The sequence below is a fragment of the Sapajus apella genome, unplaced genomic scaffold (genome assembly GCF_009761245.1).
Source record: "Sapajus apella isolate SASKATOON/1434 unplaced genomic scaffold, GSC_monkey_1.0 scaffold2, whole genome shotgun sequence".
NCBI classification, from domain to species: domain Eukaryota; kingdom Metazoa; phylum Chordata; class Mammalia; order Primates; family Cebidae; genus Sapajus; species Sapajus apella.
The window spans coordinates 24,902,295-24,924,423 of NW_022436942.1; the positions used below are offsets into that span (position 1 = coordinate 24,902,295).

The window sequence follows — 22,129 nt, forward strand, 5'->3', positions numbered from 1 at the left end:
ATACAGAACTCAGGGTACCATTTCAATTTTGTCTCCTTTCCCACCTTCTTTTTTTTTTTAAACAGTGAAGAATGTCAAACAAATGAACTCTAAAAAGATGTTGCTAACACAATCATAAAAAGTTTAATATGAACTGAGCATTAGACGGTTTAAAGAATAATTGTTAACTTTGTTAGATTTGATAATGGCATGATGTCCTAATCAAAGAGATACATACTGAAGTATTTACAGGTAAAATGTCAGTGATTTGGTTTAAAATAATCTAGAAAACATAAAAATAAAATTAAGTGGGAAGAAATAGATGAAACAAGATTGGCAAAATGTTGGTAATAGTTGATGGGTACATGGGGGCTCATTACACTATTTTCTCTTTCTTTAATATGTTTAAAATTTTCTATAATAAAAAGCTATTTTTTAAAACCCACAAGCTATTCTCTCATGGAAGGAGGCTTGGTTAGCTCTTTCTTTCCTTCTCTCACCTAGGAGCCTGGAGGTATATGAGTAGGCCTGGGATCTGTATGCAAGGGGAGAAGGTCTAGCCAGCAGTTTCTCCTCGAACACTCTCTCTCATCTAGCTAGTATAATGGGCGTGCAGGTGGACACAGGACAGACACTTACCCACCTGCTCTTTTCTGATGGATGTAGCTGGGATTCACCTTTCCTCAACTTACGGCAGTAACATCATAATCTGGGTTTGGGCATAGGGAAGAGAAGCAAAGCCAGCCTTGTGACCTGTCTTAATTTTAGCCTGTCTGGCAAACCTAGCTTAGGTAAAGGAGCTATCTACCTGGTTTAGCCTAAATCATAAGAGTTCTGCCTCAGGGTTTGGGATCAATGCTTCAGTTAGTAATAAAGCATCAATTTGTCTTTCTCCTCTAGGTAAACAGCCTGTCAATAACCTTATAGACCCCAGTAATTTGTCTGGGGCAAGATTCAAGTATTTTTGGGTTCTTAGCTAACATAGCATCTTATTACCATATGATTATCCCTTCATTACCAGTCACCTTCCTCTGGAGAGCACAATTCTGTGAGAAGAATCTCCTTTATAATAGTGACTCCCTACACATACACACACACACTCACTCTCTCTCTCTCTCTCTCTCTCTCTCTGAGGCTACCTGAGATGCTGCCATGATTACTCAGCCCCTAGACACAGGAGGACAGGAGTGTCTGTGAACAACAGGCAAAAGATTTATGTGAAATGAATTTCTGAGAAGCCATAGAAGGGAAGACATCTATGTGACTAGCAGTGATTAAAAGCCAGGAAAAGATCTGAGGCTCATATGGATAGTATAAATATAAATTAATAAAATAATTTCTGAACACTTTATGGAGTCAGACTCATATATCATTCATGCATAAAATCAGACTATGACTGCATATCTACAACAGATATTCATCAGGCAGGGATGCTTCTATCTGTACTTGGGATTTCCTTTCCCTTTCAACACTGTCCTTCACATTCAAGTTTTCTGGGACAGGAGGCACACAGGGATATGAGTTTAATTTAAGCTTGATGCAAGAAAGGACTTACCTGCGTAGAGGGTCACTAGGCTCTGGAGCATTGACTTAAGGAGCCCTTCCCTGGAGGGCTTTAGAAACAGGCCAGCCATCCAATTGTCTGGTATGCTTTGGAAGAAACCTGTTTGAAGTGTGGGGGATCATCGAGATAGCAGCTCCTGATTCTTTTTCCATCAGCCCTTCCCAAAAGTGGCATCCCCAATAAGGGACATAAATCTATCCTGAAAAACCTCTTTCCAGAGCACCCTCCTTGCTGTGGAGCTTCTGGCCTAGGAACACTCTCGTCATACTTTCTTACTTATGGCATCCCTGCCTTAGTCAATATCAGGGAGGTTCAAGATCTGTCTTAACCCTGGCTTGGAGGGTCAGATCATACAGAACTCAGGGTACCATTTCAATTTTGTCTCCTTTCCCACCTTTTTTTTTTTTTAAACAGTGAAGAATGTTACTTGTGCAAGTCAGAATCTGATACCAATTAAATGGTGACAGCTTTGCCAATAAACAAGAATATGCTCTTCCATGGCTAGGAAGGGAGACTGCCACAGCTGACAGGTCCCAAAGATACATGGAGTCCTTTCCCACCTTCTTAGAGTCTACTTCACCCTGCCTTCAAATACGTCTCCATCGAACAAAGATAACATTCCTTAAGATGTTATCTAAGTTTTGCTCCAATGTTGTTAAGCATGGCAAGCATAAAACAGTTTTACACCTCAAAGAAACACAATTAATAGTCCAAAGAATTATAAAACCCAGGCTAATGTGGTTTTAGTTTGTGCAGTCCAGGAATGTACAGAAATGTATAGCATGTCCACATGCAAAAAAGGCTCACGTTTACCTCCCACATAATTTGAGACTGAGAAAGAGGCCAGAGCTGGCCTGAAACTGTGATCCTTGATGCAGGCATGATGTCACCCTGTCTAAGGGGCTACAATGGGAGGAAGGTCATATGTCTTGAGGCCCTTTACTAAGGGCTCTAAGGAAAATGACAGGAGCTCAGAAAGAGGAAGCATCTCCCATATCAAGCAGAACTAAGCTCTGAGCCTAGAGCTTCCTTTTAGCTTTGTCAATTCCAGAAGTTCGTGACTTGACATTACGAGATAACTCTTTCAAACTCCATTTGAATTTGTGAGTTAAGATACTTGGGGTTTGTGAATAAGCATATGATGATCCTGGCAATATGGGATTTTCTTGGGGACATCAGACACCATTTCCAAGATCTTATAACTGTTGAGATCCAATCTAATGGTCTCCCAAACCCCTATGCGGAATTGATTATAAGCGACCCCCTCTAATCTATTCATTTTCTTTGGCACCAATAGCAACCTAAAATCTCACCTCTGCACAGACATTGGTCTGAGGGAAACCTTGTTGCCCAAAATTCTACTACTTTCAAACTCTAAGTTACTAAGCTGTGGACACCCTTTATGTCCAAAAGATAAATTGTAATTTTGAAATATCAAATCCATACTCAAAAACTTTTCCTGAAAAAATTACCACCTCCTTTAGACAGAGTCAATCCTGGAACCCCTTCTAAGGACACATGCTTCCTTGAACTGCCTCTCGATACCAGGCCTCCCCACCCAATTCAGACCTCTCCCAACTTTAAAGAAAATGTTTTATTTTTTTTAAGGGGTGGCTGCTCCTCTTTTCAGTGGCTCTTCCATTGCAAGAATACCTTCTTTCCACCCATGCTCCCTTCCAGAGCACAGCCATCTTCCCCTACACTCCAATACATTCTCCCTATCAGAAAACATGCTCCTCTACAGGACAACTGCCAGTCAAGTGCCATTCTCTCCTGTTCTCTGTCTCCTTTCCTGGCTTTTCCCTGAATTTCTAAGATTGGAAAAATAAAATGCTTTCCACAATTCCAAAACAAACCTGGGTTTCCACTGGGTAGAGTGCTGAGGATAGAAGAGTAAGCAAAGCAACCTCAAGCGAGGAGGCAGAAAAGAAGAAAGCAAAAGGTTAGAGGACATAAAAGCTGCTTTCCATGATCTGAGTCCTGCCCTGAGAATCTCTACTCAGCAGAACCTTCTTAACAGCACAGCTTAACAGAGACACAGCCATAGTCTCAACCTTCTCTCATAATCTGGGGACACCTCTGAATGTCACACCAACCCAAAATATCATTCTCTTTTACCACTTTCTGACCTAGGGAATAAAATCTCCTAGTCTAGGGGCCTGCTTCCCTCATCTGCCTTCTCCTCGTACATCTGTCCTTAAAATGTTGGCTTAGAGGCCGGGCATGGTGGTTCACACCTGTAATCCCAGCACTTTGGGAGGCAAAGGTGGGTAGATCACTTGAGGTCAGGAGGTCAAGACCAGCCTGGCCAACATGGTGAAACCCCATCTCTACTAAAACTACAAAAAATTAGCTGGGCATGGTGGCGCGTGCCTGTAATCCCAGCTACTCGGGAGGCTGAGGCAGGAGAATTGCCTGAACCCAGGAGGCGGAGGTTGAGGTAAGCCGAGATCGCGCCATTGCACTCCAGCCTGGGTAACAAGAGCGAAACTCTGTCTCAAAAAAAAAAAAAGACAAAAAATTAGCCAGCTATGGTGGTATGTGCCTGTAATCCCAGCTACTCTGGAGGCTGAGGCAAGAGAATCGCTTGAACCTGGGAGGCAGAGGTTGCAGTGAGCTGAGATCATGCCATTGCATTCCAGCCTGGGTGACAGGGTGAGACTCCATCCCCACCCCACCAAAAAAGTTGGCCTAGAAGAGCAGATTGCCTATTCTGAGGCACACACACCTAAAATAGTACCTATCTTCCTGCCCTAAGGAAGTTTCTTAACCTAAAATGATCACTCAAAATTTATCATACCTAGTCCATTCCATGCTATGGAGCAGACATCATTCTAAAAGTATTCAATCATTTAGCAGATATTGAGAGTCTACTCTGCTCAGGGCACTGTGCTGGGTCCTAGTAATATAATGGAGCCCGTTCTCTTTTGGAACAAACAGTCTAGCAGAAAAGACAATAAATCAACCAATAATCATAAAGTATGATAAAGGCTGTAATGTGGGGAAGGAAGGTCAGAGCTCAATACTGTGATATTACATAGCAGGTACACCTGACTTCATCCAGAGAGAGTCCTGGAAGGCTTTCCAAAGGAAGTGACACAAGAACTGAGACTAAGGATATGTAGGAGTTAGCCAGGAGATGAGGAAGGGAAAGAGTGTTCAAATCAGAGGGAACCATGGTAGGAATGACTGGAGGTGAGACAAAACATGGTGGGTGATTTGAGAAACTTGAATGAATGAATATGATATTTGATATATTCATTATATTTCTAGTCAGTGTTTCCATTTGAAAAGTCATTCTTCAGCCAATAAATTCCCACTACAGAGAAGAAGGTTGAAAGAAAGAGGATGCCTCATTTTTTCACATAACTTCTACCTAATAAGCAGCATTGCTATGAGACATCCCAGGACTTACCGCCCAGTGCGCTGAAGTTCTGGCCCACTGTGACCCCCGTGTGGCTCCTGTTCTATGTGGCAAATATTTCCATTTGGAACTCCAGGCATTTTCCTTTTCTCCTTTTAACAGAAGACCACAAAATTAGTAAAGTTAACATCTACTTCTCCCTTCTGCTATCAGAGGGGAGTGGTAATGGGATAACCCAAAAGCAACCAAAAATGCCCAAGTGTAGCTTTCAAATTCATTAACTGACTTGATGCAGTTTATCGACTTTACTGAAACACACACACACACACACACACACACACACCCCGCATAATGTCACCTCCTGTTCCATAGTACCTGACTCCTAACTATGCCTTGCCAGCAAATAGAAAAATGAGGACTCTGGCATCAGATGTGACCTAAGTTCCAGTTTCAAATCTGCCTCTGTGCAATCTTACTTTATCTTAAAATCTTGCCCTAGAAGATAGTTTTATTCCTTATTTGTAAAACTAGAGATAATAGTACCTTTTGAGGGATGTTCCTGGGAAGGCTGAATTTGCATACATAAATCACCTGGCTGGTGCCTAGTACACAGTAGGAGCTCCTTTCCCATCTTTAATATGTCAGAAAAATATCAGATACTCTATTTGCTCTCTCTATACAACTTGCTCTTTTCCTTTGATGACTTATATACAATGTAGTCCCAGTAAATGTTCTCTCTTCTTCTCTTCTCTGCCATTTCACATCAGTCCTTCAAAATTTGGCTTAAAATCCATCCCCAGGTAATCCCAACTGACACCATCACACCTGAGCCCTGAGCCAATTTATGTTATCCAGATTCTTTTTTATTTTTTTTTAAGATGGAGTCTCACTCTGCCACCCAAGCTAGAGTGCAGTGGCACCATCTCAGCTCACTGCAACCTCAACCTCCTGGGTTCAAGTGATTCTCCTGCCTCAGTCTCCTGAGTAGCTGGGATTATAGGCACCACCATGCCCAGCTAATTTTTGTATTTTTAGTAGAGACAGGATTTCACCATGTTGGCCAGGCTGGTCTTAAACTCCTGATGTCAGGTAATCCAGCTGCCTTGGTGTCCCAAAGTGCTGGGATTACAGGCGTGAGCCACCACACCCAGCCCAGAATAATTTTTATTACTGTTTTGACATTCTAGGTGTACCAAAACAGGGCTGCATCTTGATATATTTAGCATATACCCACATGGTCTTTGCTTTGTCCATGGTGGGCAGTCAGTAAATGACAATAGTCACACTGGGTAATGTGCATACATTACCTGGGAAGGGACGTTTTTGGGTGGCTCAATTCTAATGGAGGGATCCCACTCTCCTGGAGGGAGCACCGTCACCTGGTCAAGGAACTCGTCAATCCCTGCCAGGAGATCATCTCGCTCTTTTGCCTTATATGCTACATCATGAAAAATCTACAGAGAAGAAAAAAACCCTCAGGAAACTTAAGAGAAACTTTACATGAAACAATCACCAATGGATATGGTAAAAAATGGATAAAACCTCTTGATTTTTATCTCTATTATGGGGATCTGAGATGCAGAAACTTTAGCACCTAGAGAAGTGTAAGGATAAAAGGATTTAAAACACAAGTGTAGAGATGAGATGCATCAAAAAGAACTATATATATGTCTGCTAGTATAAGAAGAGATAAGACATGACTCTAAAGGTGTAAAAATATGTTATCTCCACAAAGGATGGAAGGAAAAGCAAGATGTATGAAAAAAATATTTTTTTAATCAGCTTTCCCAGGTTGAGAGGAAAATTTTCTTGATCATAAAGGTTGGAAACACTGGCTAGAATTACTAGTGAATGTCCTCCACAAATTAAGCCTCTCAATCAAAGAAAGCTGATAAAAAACAGGCCACACCTCCTTCTTCCCCCTTAAGGCATATGCCTTGAAAGTCCTACTTTGCAGCTTACAGAGTGGTACAGTTCTTTCCAAAGTATGCACTGTGGGTTCAATACAATGTCAAAATATCTGGTTGTTTTGGTGCAGACTAGTCAAGACATTCATACTACACTGCCTGAGGTCATACCCATGAGCTTATACAAACTGATCTCATTTAGTGGAACAGGAGTGAGGTTTCTTTATGTAAATAGCTTGAATGTATTTAATTAACCATCTTCTCTTGAAAGTTAAGCCAACCTTAATATATTTCTCTATATATCCTACTTGACAGTAATAGTTTCCCCAGAAAAAGATTTCTCTGCATCCTTGACTACTCAAAAAATGAGAATTAACATAGGAAGAAAAATCCTCTAGAGCTTGGTCCTTCTACACTAGGCTCTCAGTTGAACTACTTCCCAGCAGACATTGCAATGGAAAGTATTTTATCCCCAACAACTAGCACAGTGCCTGGCACAGAGTAAACATTCAATAAATACTTATGAGATGGAAGAAATGAAGCAGAAGTTGCACATACCTCATCTGTCATGATGGTGGCCATGGATCTGCCAATCTCATGGTACTGCTGACCTTTCCCTACTGGACCCAATAAGATAAACAAAAATCTGGCAAAACATACAGAGGAGGAAATGATGTAAATAAATATAAAGGAGTGCCATCTTAGTCCTGTCTAAATAGCATAAGATTTCTCTCTCCTGTCATACAGAAATCATCACTGTACCTTCAAAAAAAAAAAGGAGACAGTAATGAAGGAGCACTTTGAGTTGCCTTGACCTAATAATAGCTCCACTATGGGCATTCGATGCTATTGTGTGGCATCATTCAACAATGTGGTTATATCTCTTATGGTTTCTATAGACACAATTCCCAGCTGCAGAAAAGATGTTTTTTCAAAACATGGCATTGTGGTGCAAATTCAGGGTTATCTGAATTCCATTTATTTTTCTAATAAGAAAATGATGGGGAGAGGAGAGGGATAAGAAGGTTGAAATGATCAAGCCTTACAGAGGAGTCTAAATTGTGTTCTGGACATCTGAATACTCCCTGTAAGTAGCAGAGCTCTGAATCACCAGCATCACCACCTTCAGAGCATATGAATAGCCTTTTGAACAAATGTGTGCACATCTGCAAACCATATAAACCCTGCCAGAATTGTGTAAAGAAAAACAAATACCTTTATTAAGAGACGTTTCCCTGCGATATGGCTTTATAGAACTGAGAAGATAACGCTTGACTTCCTATTTTAACAAGTTATTGGCCCTTGCTATGTCCTTTGAATGCTCTTCAGTTCTGTATTTCCAGGGCTATCGGTGCTGTGCAGTCACAGCCTCAGAAATCTCAGAATTTCTCTTCATGGTAGTTAATCAAATATACCTCAGTTTTCTGAGATTACTGCTGATTTTTTTTTTTTAAGACAGGGTCTGACTCTGTTGCCCACACTGGTTTGCCATGGTGCAATCCTAGGACTCTAACTCACTGCAGGCTCAAACTCCTGGGCTCAAGTAATCCCCCCACCTCAGCCTCTCAAGTAGTTGGGACTAGAGGCACACACCAGCACATCTGGCTTTTCTGCTGAATTGTAAACACCATTCCTAAAATTAATTAATTCTAAATTTCAATATTAACTGGTTTCTTCTACCAGTACTGCATAAATTTGAACTTTGGATAGAATGCATGAGTTATATCTTTGCCTTTACCTTGTTGGGATTGGCACTTCTGTTAGGCCTGAGAGAAGAACAGCTGGAGACAGCCTCACAAAGGCAACAATGGGACGGTCCAAAATATCCACCTCGCCAACCAGGACATTGGAGGCCTCAGCCCCAGTAGGAATTTTTTTCATGAAATGAAGGTCTACCTAAAAGTCCAAAAGAATCCTCTGACAACTTGGGAACCACCACCTTAAATATCATTTTTAAATTTTTTTATTTACTTTTTTTTGAGACAGAGTCTCACTCCGTCACCCACGCTGGAGTGCAGTGGCACGATCTCAGCTCAATGCAACCTCCACCTCCCAGGTTCAAGCAATTCTTGTGCTTTAAGCTCCCTAGTAGCTAGAATTATAGGCATGCACCACCATGTCCAGCTAATTTTTCTGTATTTTTAGTAGAGATAGAGTTTTGCCATGTTTGCCAGACTAATCTCAAACTCTGGCCTCATGTGATCCACCTGCCTCAGCCTCCCAAAGTGCTGAGATTACAGGTGTGAGCCACTGCACCTGGCCCTATCACCTTAAATATCAATCACCCTCCTCATACCTTACACTCATATGTCATTTTACAGTTAGCAAACGTTTTCTCACACTATTTTATTTTATCCTTACAAAAACCCCAGAAGGAGGATATGACAGATTGTATTTGTCCCACTTAAAGAAAAAAAATGAAGCATCTGAAACCCAGAGAGGTGAAGTTGACTTGCCCAGGACCACAGAGCTTTTAAGGTATAGATTCAGATTTTAAAACTAGCTATTCTGATTTCAATCCCATTCCTCCAAGCTTCCTCCAAGAGAAGTGTTTCTGAAGCTCTGGGTCACATTCTTTCCCTTTTTAAATACTCAAAGGTTTTGTCAGAGGTTTCAGGTTTTCTAAATAAAATGAAGAGCCTTAAGAGCAGAGAAAGTGCTATAACACTATCTGTGTTTTAGAAACACAGGGTTAAAGATAGACCAGAACAAGCCGGGCGCGGTGGCTCACGCCTGTAATCCCAGCACTTTGGGAGGCCGAGGCGGGTGGATCACGAGGTCAAGAGATGGAGACCATCCTGGTCAACATGGTGAAACCCCGTCTCTACTAAAAACACAAAAAATTAGCTGGGCATGGTGGCGCTTGCCTGTAGTACCAGCTGAGGCAGGAGAATTGCCTGAACCCAGGAGGCGGAGGTTGCGGTGAGCCAAGATCGTGCCATTGCACTCCAGCCTGGGTAACGAGAGCGAAACTCCGTCTCAAAAAAAAAAAAAAAAAAAGATAGACCAGAACAAGGAGAGGCTGGAGGCAGGGAGACCAAGGCTTGGACCAGAAGCTGCAGTGAGGCACTGCTACTGCAGAAGGCCTCAAATACCAAAGTCACAGTCCTCAAGGAGAGCTTCAACCAAGAGTTAGTCTTAGGAGACATCTGTCTCTAAATAGATATCCAAAACCCTTGGGGGTGAGAAGAACTGCTGGAGAGCAGGTACCAAAAAAATAACAGAAAAATCCAGAGATCTGTGTTAGGGAAGATTCTCAGTAGCTAGTCTCAGTTTTCAGCATATTAAATCTGGAGGAAGAAACTGCTGAGTCAGCTTCATCCAGGCTGAAGTAGAAGGGAAAAGACATGCCCAGATGGGCCTCCTTTCATGCAGAAAGGGCTCTAGTCTTGGGAAAAGCGTCTTGAAACACTAAACCTTACCCAGATTCCAGAAATTGAACTCTGGATTCCACTAAAAAGAACCGTAGGCCTGGAAGCCAATTTCCCATGATTCTGCTCACCTTGCTTAAATCCACAGGACTATGTTCACAATTCACTCCATTTTTTACTTCAAGACTTGTAGTTGGAACAGACTGAGGGGACACAGTTTGACCTATTTGGAGAAAATCAATCAAAATCCTGAGTCCCTGCCCTTTTCCCCTCTGACATACCCCATCCATCAGTCAACTGGCTCTGCCTTCTCCTGCAAAGCCTACATAGAGAAGAGGTTAAGATGACTACGAAGTCAAGACCCACATACACCTTTCTCCTTACCTACTAGTTAGTGGTAAGGGGAGGACAGAGCTCTTACTACTTCTGCACCTTCTTTCTGAACACATTTGTAACCCTCTTTTATTTCTCTACTAAGGTAGTGATCCTTAACCAGACATGCTTATAAGAGACCTCTATGGAAAACTTTTCAAAAATATAGATTCCCAGGCATATCCCCTGCTCATGGTGCTTCAGTATGGGTAATACTCAGGAAATGAATGTAGATGAGGCCCTGCCTGGCCACAGGAAAAGGAACCAATCAGCAGCCGAAATTCTGAGTGTTTATCATCCACCATGCATCTGGGTTAAGGCCCTCACATAGATTAACTCGTTGAAGTTCACAATAAATTTACGGAGTAGGTCCTATCAGTACTCTTATTTTATAGGTAAGAAAGTGAGACTTAAAGAGGCTTAGTAGATTGCCCAAAGTCATACACTGAGTGGTAAAGCCAGAATCACAAGCCTACAAGTCTGACTCAAGAGCCTCCACTACTGTATTTTGCCTCCCTAATCTAAGACATTTGTCTATTCCTAAAAAGCTCCAATTTACCTTCTCTCGTCTCAAATTATCCCCATTATGGATATCTCTCAAAAGCTACATCAGTTCTGAGGCCACCCTAGGGCGTAAGTCCCTCACCTTAGGTCCATTGAGAACTATCTGAGGAATGCATCCCTAGTGCTCTGAGAGAGAGACGGGCAGCAGTCCCAGCCACCCACCTTACCAGTCTCCAAAAAGTACTAAGTGCCTAAGTAGACATGGAAACATATTAGACAAATACAGCCCCGACCCCTGGTAAGTCAGCATCTCCAACTAGTTCCCAAATTTCTTGTTAATAAAGAGAGAAAAATCACCTAATAATCTTACCATGTTTATCCATCGAATGTGGATCGGACTGCTTCTTGCCAACCTCAGCAAAGGAGCGAACAATGGGAATGAGGTTGTTTCTCTTCTTTTCGTTCTGATGATGATGCTTTTTGAGAAGGGCTTCCCGCACTTTAACCCTCATGCAATCATTCAGGTCACTGGACAGTTCTTGCTGATCCAGGATCAGGTCTGGAAAGTAGGCACTCACATGAACACTCAGACTGAGGGTTAATGAACAGGTGGAATGGGGTAAAGGCATGGAGTAGGGGGAAGCAGCTCCACTACAGCTATTGAGGTGCAATTTCAGCTTCATGTCTGAAAGTGCTATTTGATGATAGTGACTGTGAAAAGTTATACTTTATTCATGCAACAAATTATTATGATTGGGCATAGAAACTATTGAGTACTAGTACAACAGTCTTCACAAATAAGGAAACTGAGGCACAAATGCTAGAAAATTCTCCAAGGTCTTACATCTAGTAGTTTGCAGAGCTAGGATTCAAATTCAGGACTATATAATTTGAAAGCTCACATTATTACCTACTTTGTTCTGTCATCTGCTAAATTTTCCCTACATTCCCTTCCTCCAAGATTTTGACATTGCTGTGATTGTCAAGAAGAATTATAACTGTAGAACTCCAAAGGGCTATTTAGAAGAGGAATCTATAAGAAAAATTAAGTTAACTAACCACTCACCCCAGACAATTACCAACAAGCATCACCTCGAAACCTATCAAGGCCAATGGAGTTGAGGGGAAAAAAATTTCAATACCTAGTGATAAGTGTCAGTAAACATAGCAGTTATCAGTATGGGTTCTGGAGTTAAAGGCCTACATTGCTTCCTTTTTCTACCACTTTCTAGATGAGTGATCTTGGGCAAGATACATACTCTCTCTATACCTTAGTTCTTCATCTGTAACATGGAACTCATATTACCTATGTTAGAAGGGTATTACAGAAAATTAAATGAGATGATATAGAGAGAGTGCTGATTCTCCTGATATACTTTGCTGATCCTTATCACTAAAGTATTATGACTATATTAGGTACCTGATGTGAAGAATCATAGCACTTTTACTTCAGTCCTACATAATACTTCAAAAGCCTCCTAAAACTCTCAACCTATCCTAAATTTCTAATTCCATCCATGACTATCCAAGTACTAGACGCAATAAATGAGGCTAATCTATTCCATAATCAAGCTGAAGAGCCATATTTCTGTATGTTTAATCTTTATATTCATTGGTTCCTTCCCCACCCCACCCCAATATTCTAATCATGCTTCGGGACCCTTCATCTTGGGGGAAAAAGAAAGAACATCCACATCATGTCTCCCTCTATCTACTGCCTCCTGTCTCTCTTATCACCTAAAGTTCTCAGAAGAAAAATTAGCCATCCCTTACTATCACTGCTCACAGTGCAGGTGACATCTCACCTGAACTACTGCAATAGCTTAATGCATTTCTCCCTTCAACTGACCCTCTATATTGCTGTCATAATTATCTTTATAATATGAAAAATCTGATTGATCATTACCCTGTCCAAAACTCTCCAGTGGCTGCTGTTGTTTACAAAGAGTTTTAAACAGCTTCAATAGCTCCCAGGGATTCTTCTCTCTAACAAACAGCCTTTTAAGGGACATTCATGGAATTTCAGACAAGTAGTCAAAAGTTAGCTAAATGTGACTCCAATGGTGGACATGAGAATTCCATTGTTCCCAGGCAGTCAGAGCGATACTTCTGGGGCACCTCCTTGAAAAAGAAGGGGACCCAATATCCCATCAGTGCTTATCCCTCCCCTGGGTCCTCCTATGATCCCAAAGAGACAGAATTACTTGAATGCTTGAAATAGAGAAAGGTTTGGAGAAATATTTCTTTAACCTGTCCAGTCAAACAGAACCAATTCAAGGGAAAAGTCCCTCGTGCACCCAGGTGTTTCTCCATCCAGGCCCCAAATATACTAATTTAACACTCAATCACATCAGGAAGCACAATCAGACATCTCCCCCTCACATCTTACTGAAGAAGTAGGGGCACTTTGGCTCAAGTTCCTGCATATCTGCCCTAGATGCTATAATTTAAAGTCTTTAATTCTGTTTACTTTTTTCTACACACAACTTCCAGTTGCCCCTTTCTCTAATTACTACTATCAAGCATATCTCTGTTGTTGCACTTATTTTAATTGTCATTTCCATGGCTATTTCCCCATTTGAAGGTGAGCTCCTTGAAGGTAGGAATCCTTTCTTTCTCTTTTTTTTTTCTTTTTTAAGAGACAGGGTCTCGCTCTATCACCCAGGCTGGAGTGCAGTGGCACAATCTCAGCTCACTGCAGCCTTGACCATCAGGGCTCAAGCGATCTTCATGCCTCAGCTTCTTGAATAACTGGGACTACAGGTATAAGCCACCACTCCCAGCTAATTTTTCTATTTTTTGTAGAGACAGGGTTTCACCATGTTGACCAGGCTGGTCTGGAACTCCTGAGCTCAAGCTATCCACCCACTTCAGCCCACAAAGTGCTGGAATTACAGGCATGAGCCACTGCACCCAAGGGGACTTTATTCCCTCTTGCCTAGCACGTCATCAAGTATATAGCAGATACAAAATAAAATATTTGCTGAATGAACAGACAAATGAAAATTTAACACCATGTGATTTGAATTCCATAATACACCTGTGAAGTAGGTAGAGTCATTTATTCACCTGAAACCCTTCCCACAGCCAAGGACACTGAGGCCAGGAAGGTTGTGGCTTGCCCAAGGACATACAAGCCACTGTATTCTTTCTGCCACACCATACTCTTTTTCCCCCCACACTTCTTAAATTTACAAGAAAGTCTCTCTGTTTTCCCTTCCCCAACCTTACCTGAAATTTCTTCTATGCTATTTGCACGCATATCCAGAAGGACTGTTCCATTAATAAGGCAGCTTCTTAGCTCAAACAGACTGTGCAATGAAAGGGTTGCCACGTAAGGCTTGCTCCAGCGTTCTCCTCCATCTTCAACATCTTCTTCAAACTTCAGCCACCTGAAAGCATTACAAATAGCTAGATGCCAAAGATAGAAAATGAGGAATTTTCAAGAGAGAATCTTCAATGTAAGCCATAGAGGAAGCTATCTGAATAGTCATACTGAGCACTGTAAAATCTATATGTTCAGGGTACATTGGTAAGTTTAAAAAGCAGGTAATAGAACACTGCAAGATTGAGTATAGTTTAATTCCATTCTTATTTAAAGAAAATTTTAAAAGTCAAACACATACATGTATAAGACACCAAATATTATACTCCTCATTAACCCTGCAGTTATGAGATTACAGATAATTTTTTTCTTCTTTTTGCTTATCTTTATTTTTTTTTTTTATTTTTTTATTTTTTGAGACCGAGTTTCACTCATGTTACCCAGGCTGGAGTGCAATGGCGCCATCTCGGCTCACCGCAACCTCCGCCTCCTGGGTTCAGGCAATTCTCCTGCCTCAGCCTCCTGAGTAGCTGGGATTACAGGCACGCGCCACCATGCCCAGCGAATTTTTTGTATTTTTAGTAGAGACGGGGTTTCACCATGTTGACCAGGATGGTCTCGATCTCTTGACCTCGTGATCCACCCGCCTCGGCCTCCCAAAGTGCTGGGATTACAGGCTTGAGCCACCGCGCCCGGCCCTATCTCTATTCTTAAACGTTCTATAATAAGCATGCATTACCTGTACAATAAAAATAGATTTAATCTCTATCACTTGGACACATTGACAAATCACATTAATAAAATGATATTTTTCTTTTTATCTCTGTCCTGTGTGACCTTTAGTGTTCAGTGTTCTGTGTGACCTTTAGAAGCATGCCAAGATGGAATAACAAACGAATAATTTCCTTTTCACCTGATACCAGGTCAATTGGCCCGTTTAAATCTCTCAACCCATAACATTCACAATACAGCAGGCATTCAGCAAGAGCTGTTTCAGTGAGAGCTGGAGCCACGCTTTGCTAATTACGCACCTCCCTCCTTCCCTGAGTCTCAAGCATCATCTATAAGGTTCACTGGTCAGTTACTAGAAGAGCCTAGACATGCCCCCTGAGGGCTCTTCTGGGATTTGAGTCTCAAACAAGCAGTTATTCTACAATCACTCCAGGAAGCCAACAGTCAGGCTGGTTATAATCCCAAGGGTGTTTATGAGGTTGAATTGTCCCAGAGGAAGTTAAAGTCTCAAAAACTCTGACTGCCAGTGAATCTGAACCCTGTGGTTCACCTGCAGAAGAAGTCTGGACCAATGCTATGTCTGCTTAACCAGGTCCCCACCAAGGTGGCCCTGTCCACATCTTCTAAGCCAGACCTATAGTAATACCAAGAGAGCCCGTAAACTTACTCTGAGCCCCAAACAAATGAGACGAGACCCCTTGAATATCCTATGTTTATTTCACCAATCCCATCCTCCAGGTTAACTGGCATAGGTATCACCAAAGGCATAACAAAGAGGCCAACATCAAAGATTTCCACCAGAGACCCTAGAATGTCAGTCCCCATGTCAGTCCCCCTTCTTCTCCCAAGAAGAAACAAAGCAGGCAGGCCTGTCACTTGCTGAAAGGTACACATTTGCCTACCGAAGCAGATCTTGATGCAGGCCATTTTAGGGCCTCACCTGGCTGTTTCCTTCCACTCAGCATCTTCTCCCTCTTTCATACAGATCTCATCCAGCTCTGTAAACAGCTCATGAGGCACATGCTCTTCATCTTCCTCGGTGCCAAGAATGAACTGAACACGCTGAGATGGTGTGTCTAGGAAATCAACCAAAGAGAAAGGTCTGCTCTAGCCTCACACTTAGAACAGAAATATCATTTTGCCTTACCTAACAACTTTAGGGATATATATAGACAGCCACGAACGCAGATGAAAAAGATTTCTTTATTCCAAGAGAAAAAGCTACTCTGTACAAGTAGTTTCATGGGAGAAAAAATTTATGAATGAAGACCACTTGAAGAAAACCCACAAGAAACTGGAAAACTGATGAATTTGATCAAAATGGTTGGCTAATTCTCTAGCAAGGGATTTTACCTATTATGATATTGATTTTAGGGGGGTCAGAACTGTGAAGTTTTCATGAAAATATTTTTGACTTTTTTTTTTTGTTTTTTAGGATTGAGAGGGAGTTTCACTCATGTTACCCAGGCTGGAGTGCAATGGGGCGATCTCAGCTCACCGCAACCTCCGCCTCCTGGGTTCAGGCAATTCTCCTGCCTCAGCCTCCTGAGTAGCTGGGATTACAGGCACGCACCACCATGCCCAGCTAATTTTTTGTATTTTTAGTAGAGACGGGGTTTCACCATGTTGACCAGGATGGTCTCGATCTCTTGACCTCGTGATCCACCTGCCTCGGCCTCCCAAAGTGCTGGGATTACAGGCTTGAGCCACCGCGCCCGGCCTTAATATTTTTGACTTTTAAGAGGCATTTCTTCTTGGAAGCAGCTCTGAAAATCCTACAAAGGGCTGGAGAATCAAGACCAGCTGCTAATGTCAGTCACATGTTCCCTCAGACTCCCCATGCCTCCGGGCGATGGAAACCCGCCCTTCATCTCCCGCCCTTCATCTCCCAGTCTCGGAAGGCCATTACCATGGGCCAGGGCTTCCAGGCCTTCCTCCCCCTGGCTGGCTCCTTTACCCCGCCCTCGCCTCCGGTGCTTCTGGCCATGAGTGCGGTGGTGCCGATGACTCTGCCTGCCCAGCGGCATCCGAACTCCCACATACAGAGTTCTATGACCTGGAAAGAAGTAGAAGGTCTGTGGAGAGAACTCCTTTAGTAGAAAAAAAAAATCCTAGCATAGTTAAGAAGAAATATCACAGTTCTTTGGCCTGGTCACAACTCTGATATCACAGTTCTTTGGCCTGGTCACAACTCTGAAATAACAAAACTTCAAAGACTTCCAGCAGTAAAGATATAGAGATTTTGGAGTTAGGCCGGGCGCGGTGGCTCAAGCCTGTAATCCCAGCACTTTGGGAGGCCGAGGCGGGTGGATCACGAGGTCAAGAGATCGAGACCATCCTGGTCAACACGGTGAAACCCCGTCTCTACTAAAAACTACAAAAAATTAGCTGGGCATGGTGGCGCATGCCTGTAATCCCAGCTACTCAGGAGGCTGAGGCAGGAGAATTGCCTGAACCCAGGAGGCGGAGGTTGCGGTGAGCCGAGATCGCGCCATTGCACTCCAGCCTGGGTAACAAGAGCGAAACTCCGTCTCAAAAAAAAAAAAAGATTTTGGAGTTGAGGGTCTCTTTCTTTATGCTGCACATGCCTGCAAACTTCACAGAGATCTTGCGAAGACTGAAAGAAACAATGTGCTTTGCAAATTGTAAAGGCTGATTCAGATGTTAGTTATTGTTATGACAATGACAATTTGAGTGATTTTCTTTTGTTTCGAGACGAAGTCTTATTCTGCTGTCCAAGCTGGAGTGTAGTGGTGTGACCTCAGCTCACTGAAACCTCCACCACCCAGGTTCAAGCGATTCTCCTGCCTCGGCCTCCCAAGTACCTGGGACTACAAGTATGCACCACCATGCATACTTGTGTATTTTTATATTTTTAGCAGAGATGGGGTTTTACCATGTTGGCCAAGCTGGTCTTGAACTCCTGACCTGGTGATCAGTCAGCCTCCCAAAGTGCTGGGATTGAGTGATTTTTTAAAAAGCTGACACAGTTGCTTACAAGTGTGGCAGGTCTTGGCAGGGAGGCAGAAAAGTGGTTAAGAGCACAGGTAAGGCTCAAATCAGCCTACCTGTGTCCAAAACTCAATTCCATCATTCCCTAGCCATGTGACCTTGAACAATTTAATCTCTCTGTGATTCATCTTTAAGAAGAAATATTTAAAGTTTGTTATTTAATTGGAGTTTTCATAAGTAGTAAATAAGGTTTTGCATGCAAAATGCTTAACACAATGCCTAGAATAAGCTGTAACAGCCTTGGATGTATTCATCCTAGGATCACCTTCCATTATTTTATTTTCTGCATTGTAGAATATACAATCTAGAATAATACTAAAAGAAACTAATTGTAAGTCATGAGAAGGGTGGGGTTAGGGTTAAAAAAAGACATTAAATATTGTACAAAGAGAGGGTAACATGAGAAAATAAGTGACCCAATAGTGTTTCCTCCCTAGTTTCTCCACTCCTATTCCTTCTTTTTATTCTTGAGATAGTATCTCACTCTGTCGCCCAGGGTAGAGGGCAGTAGCATGGTCATATCTCACTGCAACCTCGAACTCCTGGGTTCAAGCAATCCTCCCACCTCAGTCTCCCAAGTAGCCAGGAATACAGGTGTGCACCACCACACCCAGCTAATTTTTAAAATTTTTTGTAGAGATGGGGTCTTGCCATATTGCCCAAGCTAATCTCAAATTTCTTACCCCAAGCAATCCTACTGTCTCCACCTCCCAAAGTGCTGGGTTCACAGGCATGAGCCACCACATCCAGCCTCATTCCTTCTATAAACCTGCTTTGGTTTTGATCCTGATTTCCAGGTCTCTGTCACCTCTACCTGGCTTCCCCTTGCCTTCCTGCCAAACCTGGAGCCCAGAATCAGTAGCTTTGGGGCTGCTGATGCTCCCATGCCCAGTGTACCGTGCCTTAGTCTTCTCCCATTTCTGCCTGGTTACTGCTGCTCAGCACTCTAGATCTCAGACCCAGTCCCCACATCTTCCACCAAAGGAGCTGTTCTAATCCTTACCCACTGTCTTCAAATCCACAACCTTATCTACATTCCTTCCTGCTGAGAACAGGTGACATTCCATCAGTTTTTAAATGTTCTTTTTTTTTTCCTTTGTTTTTTAGACAGAGTCTCGCTCTGTCGCCCAGGCTAGAGTGCAGTGGTGTGATCACCATTCACTGTAGCCTCAAACTCTCAGGTTCATGTGATCTTCCTGTATAGCTGAGACCTCAAGCATGCACCAACACACCCTGGAAATCTGCCTGATTTTTAGTAGAGACAAGTTCCTGACATGTTGACCTGGCTCATTTCAAACTCCCAAGCGCAAACGATCCTCTGGCCTCAGCCTCTCAAAGTACTGGGATTACAGGTATGAACCACTGTACCCAGCCCTCACTTCAGGTTTTACTGAGAAGAGATGGAAGTTCTTCTCTTCCTCAGTCTGGCTTGCTCTCCTCTGCCAAGCTGAGTATGTTAATGAGTATGACTCTATCCCATTGCTTCTCGCCCTCCTGGGGTCCTGTTGCTTCTGTTATCCTCGGTCTCTCCTTTCCATCCATCCCTGCCACAGGTTTTTCCTGACTTCTTAAAAAGAAACCTTCCCAAGCAGTGCTACTCTCCCATGTCCTCTTTCCTTCTCTATCAAACCATTTCCAAAAACAGTCACACCCTAACTCCCTTTCCTTACCACTTACTTGTTCCACAGCCTCTGCATATGGCTTCTGACCCCAGTCTCTGCTGAAGCTTCCCTCAGTAGGGATACCACATCACTCATTCACCAAATCTCTATCATCTTACATCTCTCTCAGCTTAGTTCAAAAGACTTTCTTGAGAGCCCACCATGTTGCAGGCAGTATCCAAACCACTTGGATGCTCTGGGCTCCCTGAGCTGTGGTGCCACTGCCCTCCCCTGGTTCACTTTCATTACTCTGACTATGCTGCTCCATCCCCCAACAAGCCATCAAAGGATGGCTCCTCAGATTTCTGTCCTTGGCCCTTTTCTTCTCTCTTTTTAGTGCTAAACACGCTTCTATTTTCAAAGTTCACTTTTACAAATGACCTTCAAATCTCTATCTACAGTGATTAAACATGTCACAAAGCAAAGTCACCATCCTCCATCTCAAATCAGTCTTATACTCATTCCGTGTTTCTATTCACGGCCTTGCCATTCTCTCAACTTCCTAGGCTTGAAACCTGAGTGTTACCTTAGATTTTCAACGCCACTTTCTTTCTCCATCACTGTACATTCTATAGATTAAGGCCATTAAACCACCCACTTGGACAAAGCAGGGGTTCCTTCCTGTCTCTCACACTAAATTAACCCTGCAAACAAATCCTCCTAGTTACAGCTCTTATCATGGCTCACCCATATGAATTCAGGACCTTCAAGCTCAGTACTCAACCTCATTTTCAGTCTTTTCTTCTTTTAGTACAAATTATATATTCAGTGGGAAAATAAAATGAAAGACCTCTCAATAACTAAGTAACAAGCTCAAGAGAAAAAGTGGAACTCCTACATGCTCACAGAAAATCAACATTTGCGGGGGGGCGGAATCTAGAGATGTGTACCTGTCATGTACCCCAGCAACCGAATGGCCTGGTTTTGACTCCATCTCCTCTTCATGGCCTTGGCTGCTGTACCCACCATCACCTCATACTCTTTTCTCTATCAGAACCAAACCGCTATTCCACAAATGTGCCAGTGATTTCTGGACACTGACTTGGCTCACTTATTCAAGATGCACTGCAAATGCATCTTCCTTCTTGGTATTATTTCTGATCTCCCCCATCAGATGTGCTGCCTCATTCCTTTAAATTCCCAGTGCCAGTCCAGGCACAGTGGCTCATGTCTATAATCCTAACACTTTGGGAGGCCAAGGCAGGAAGGCTGTTTAAGGCCAGGAGTTTGAGACTAGCCTGGGGAACTTAGTGAGACCTCATCTCCACAAACGGTTCAAAAAAAAAAAAATTAGCCAGGTGTGGTGACATGCACCAACAGTCCTAGCTATTTGGAAGGCTGAGGTAGTAAGATCACTTGAGTCCAGGAGTTCAAAGCTGTAGTGAGTTATGATCACACCACTGCACTCCAATCTGGGCAACAGAATGAGACCCTATCTCCAGATAGACAAATAGATGGATGGATAGATAGATAGATAGATAGATAGATAGATAGATTCCCAGCACCCTTGGTTAGCGTTTTTCTCATGTACTTATTTCTGCTTTGCATTAAAGTTAAGCAGCTATCTCTCTTATTCTCTACTCTTCACTTGCAAGCTCCTCAGTGTCCCAGGTTAGACCTTTCTCTCAGAATGCCTATATAATGAAGCACAATGTTTCATACATGGTCATTGTTCCACAAATGTTCAGCAAATAGAATATCTCTTAAGTATCTCCCTGCGGAGCATAAGCCCTTAGGACCTCCTCAGGAGTACATAATTTGACCTAAGAGGGCCTCTGACTGCGACCTGAAAGAGGCCACAAAAGGAACATGTAACCAAAGTGAACGTGTTTAGGGTAAATAAAGTACTCACCATGGGATGGGAAGATTGATAAAGTCCTAACTGACCTGAGAATGGAGAGCTTCATCAGAAAGACTTCCCTGAGAAGGAGACTTTATGGGAAGAGTTGCCAACTCTTTTATCTTCTTCTTTTCCCAGTAATGGGGTTTCCTAAGGCTGCACTCAACTTCCTTGACAGTGCTCTCCACTTCCAAATCAGGTTAAAGTGCCTTGGGTACCACTCTAACACCTCTTTCTCTATTTGTCTCTCCTTTTATTTGCTCTCCCTGTTTTCCAAATTCCAAAGTAATAAAGCAAAATAAAAAAGAAACAGTGAGGATTAGAGGAGAAGATGATCAGAGATCTGCTAGAATCTCTAGCAGATGAGAGGCAGGAGGATAAAATGTTTAGCATCTGGTGGAATCGCACTTCTTACCTTCCTGTCTCAGGAGAGTCCTCTGTTGCCTCGTGTATATCTCAGGTCATTTTTAACAGGCAGATCCCTGAACATAATGTAGT

General features: G+C 42.6%; 1 protein-coding gene and 1 non-coding gene across 3 annotated transcripts in view; both read right to left on the reverse strand.

The window, feature by feature from the left end:
- The window catches only part of SLC4A8 (solute carrier family 4 member 8), an 84,932-nt gene that overhangs the window by 40,986 nt on the left and 21,817 nt on the right, over positions 1-22,129 (reverse strand). For both annotated transcript variants that reach the window (XM_032284688.1, XM_032284681.1), the window contains exons 3-11: positions 17,028-17,174; positions 16,059-16,194; positions 14,293-14,453; positions 11,432-11,620; positions 10,317-10,408; positions 8,553-8,710; positions 7,373-7,460; positions 6,215-6,361; positions 4,959-5,059 (exon numbers count right to left, since the gene is read on the reverse strand). In XM_032284688.1, the coding sequence (XP_032140579.1) occupies positions 4,959-5,059; positions 6,215-6,361; positions 7,373-7,460; positions 8,553-8,710; positions 10,317-10,408; positions 11,432-11,620; positions 14,293-14,453; positions 16,059-16,194; positions 17,028-17,174 (1,219 nt within the window). The remainder of the gene's footprint in view (positions 1-4,958; positions 5,060-6,214; positions 6,362-7,372; positions 7,461-8,552; positions 8,711-10,316; positions 10,409-11,431; positions 11,621-14,292; positions 14,454-16,058; positions 16,195-17,027; positions 17,175-22,129) is intronic.
- Positions 1,962-2,092, reverse strand: LOC116528009. The gene has a single exon (XR_004258814.1). It is a non-coding gene; the product is annotated as a small nucleolar RNA SNORA24 (small nucleolar RNA).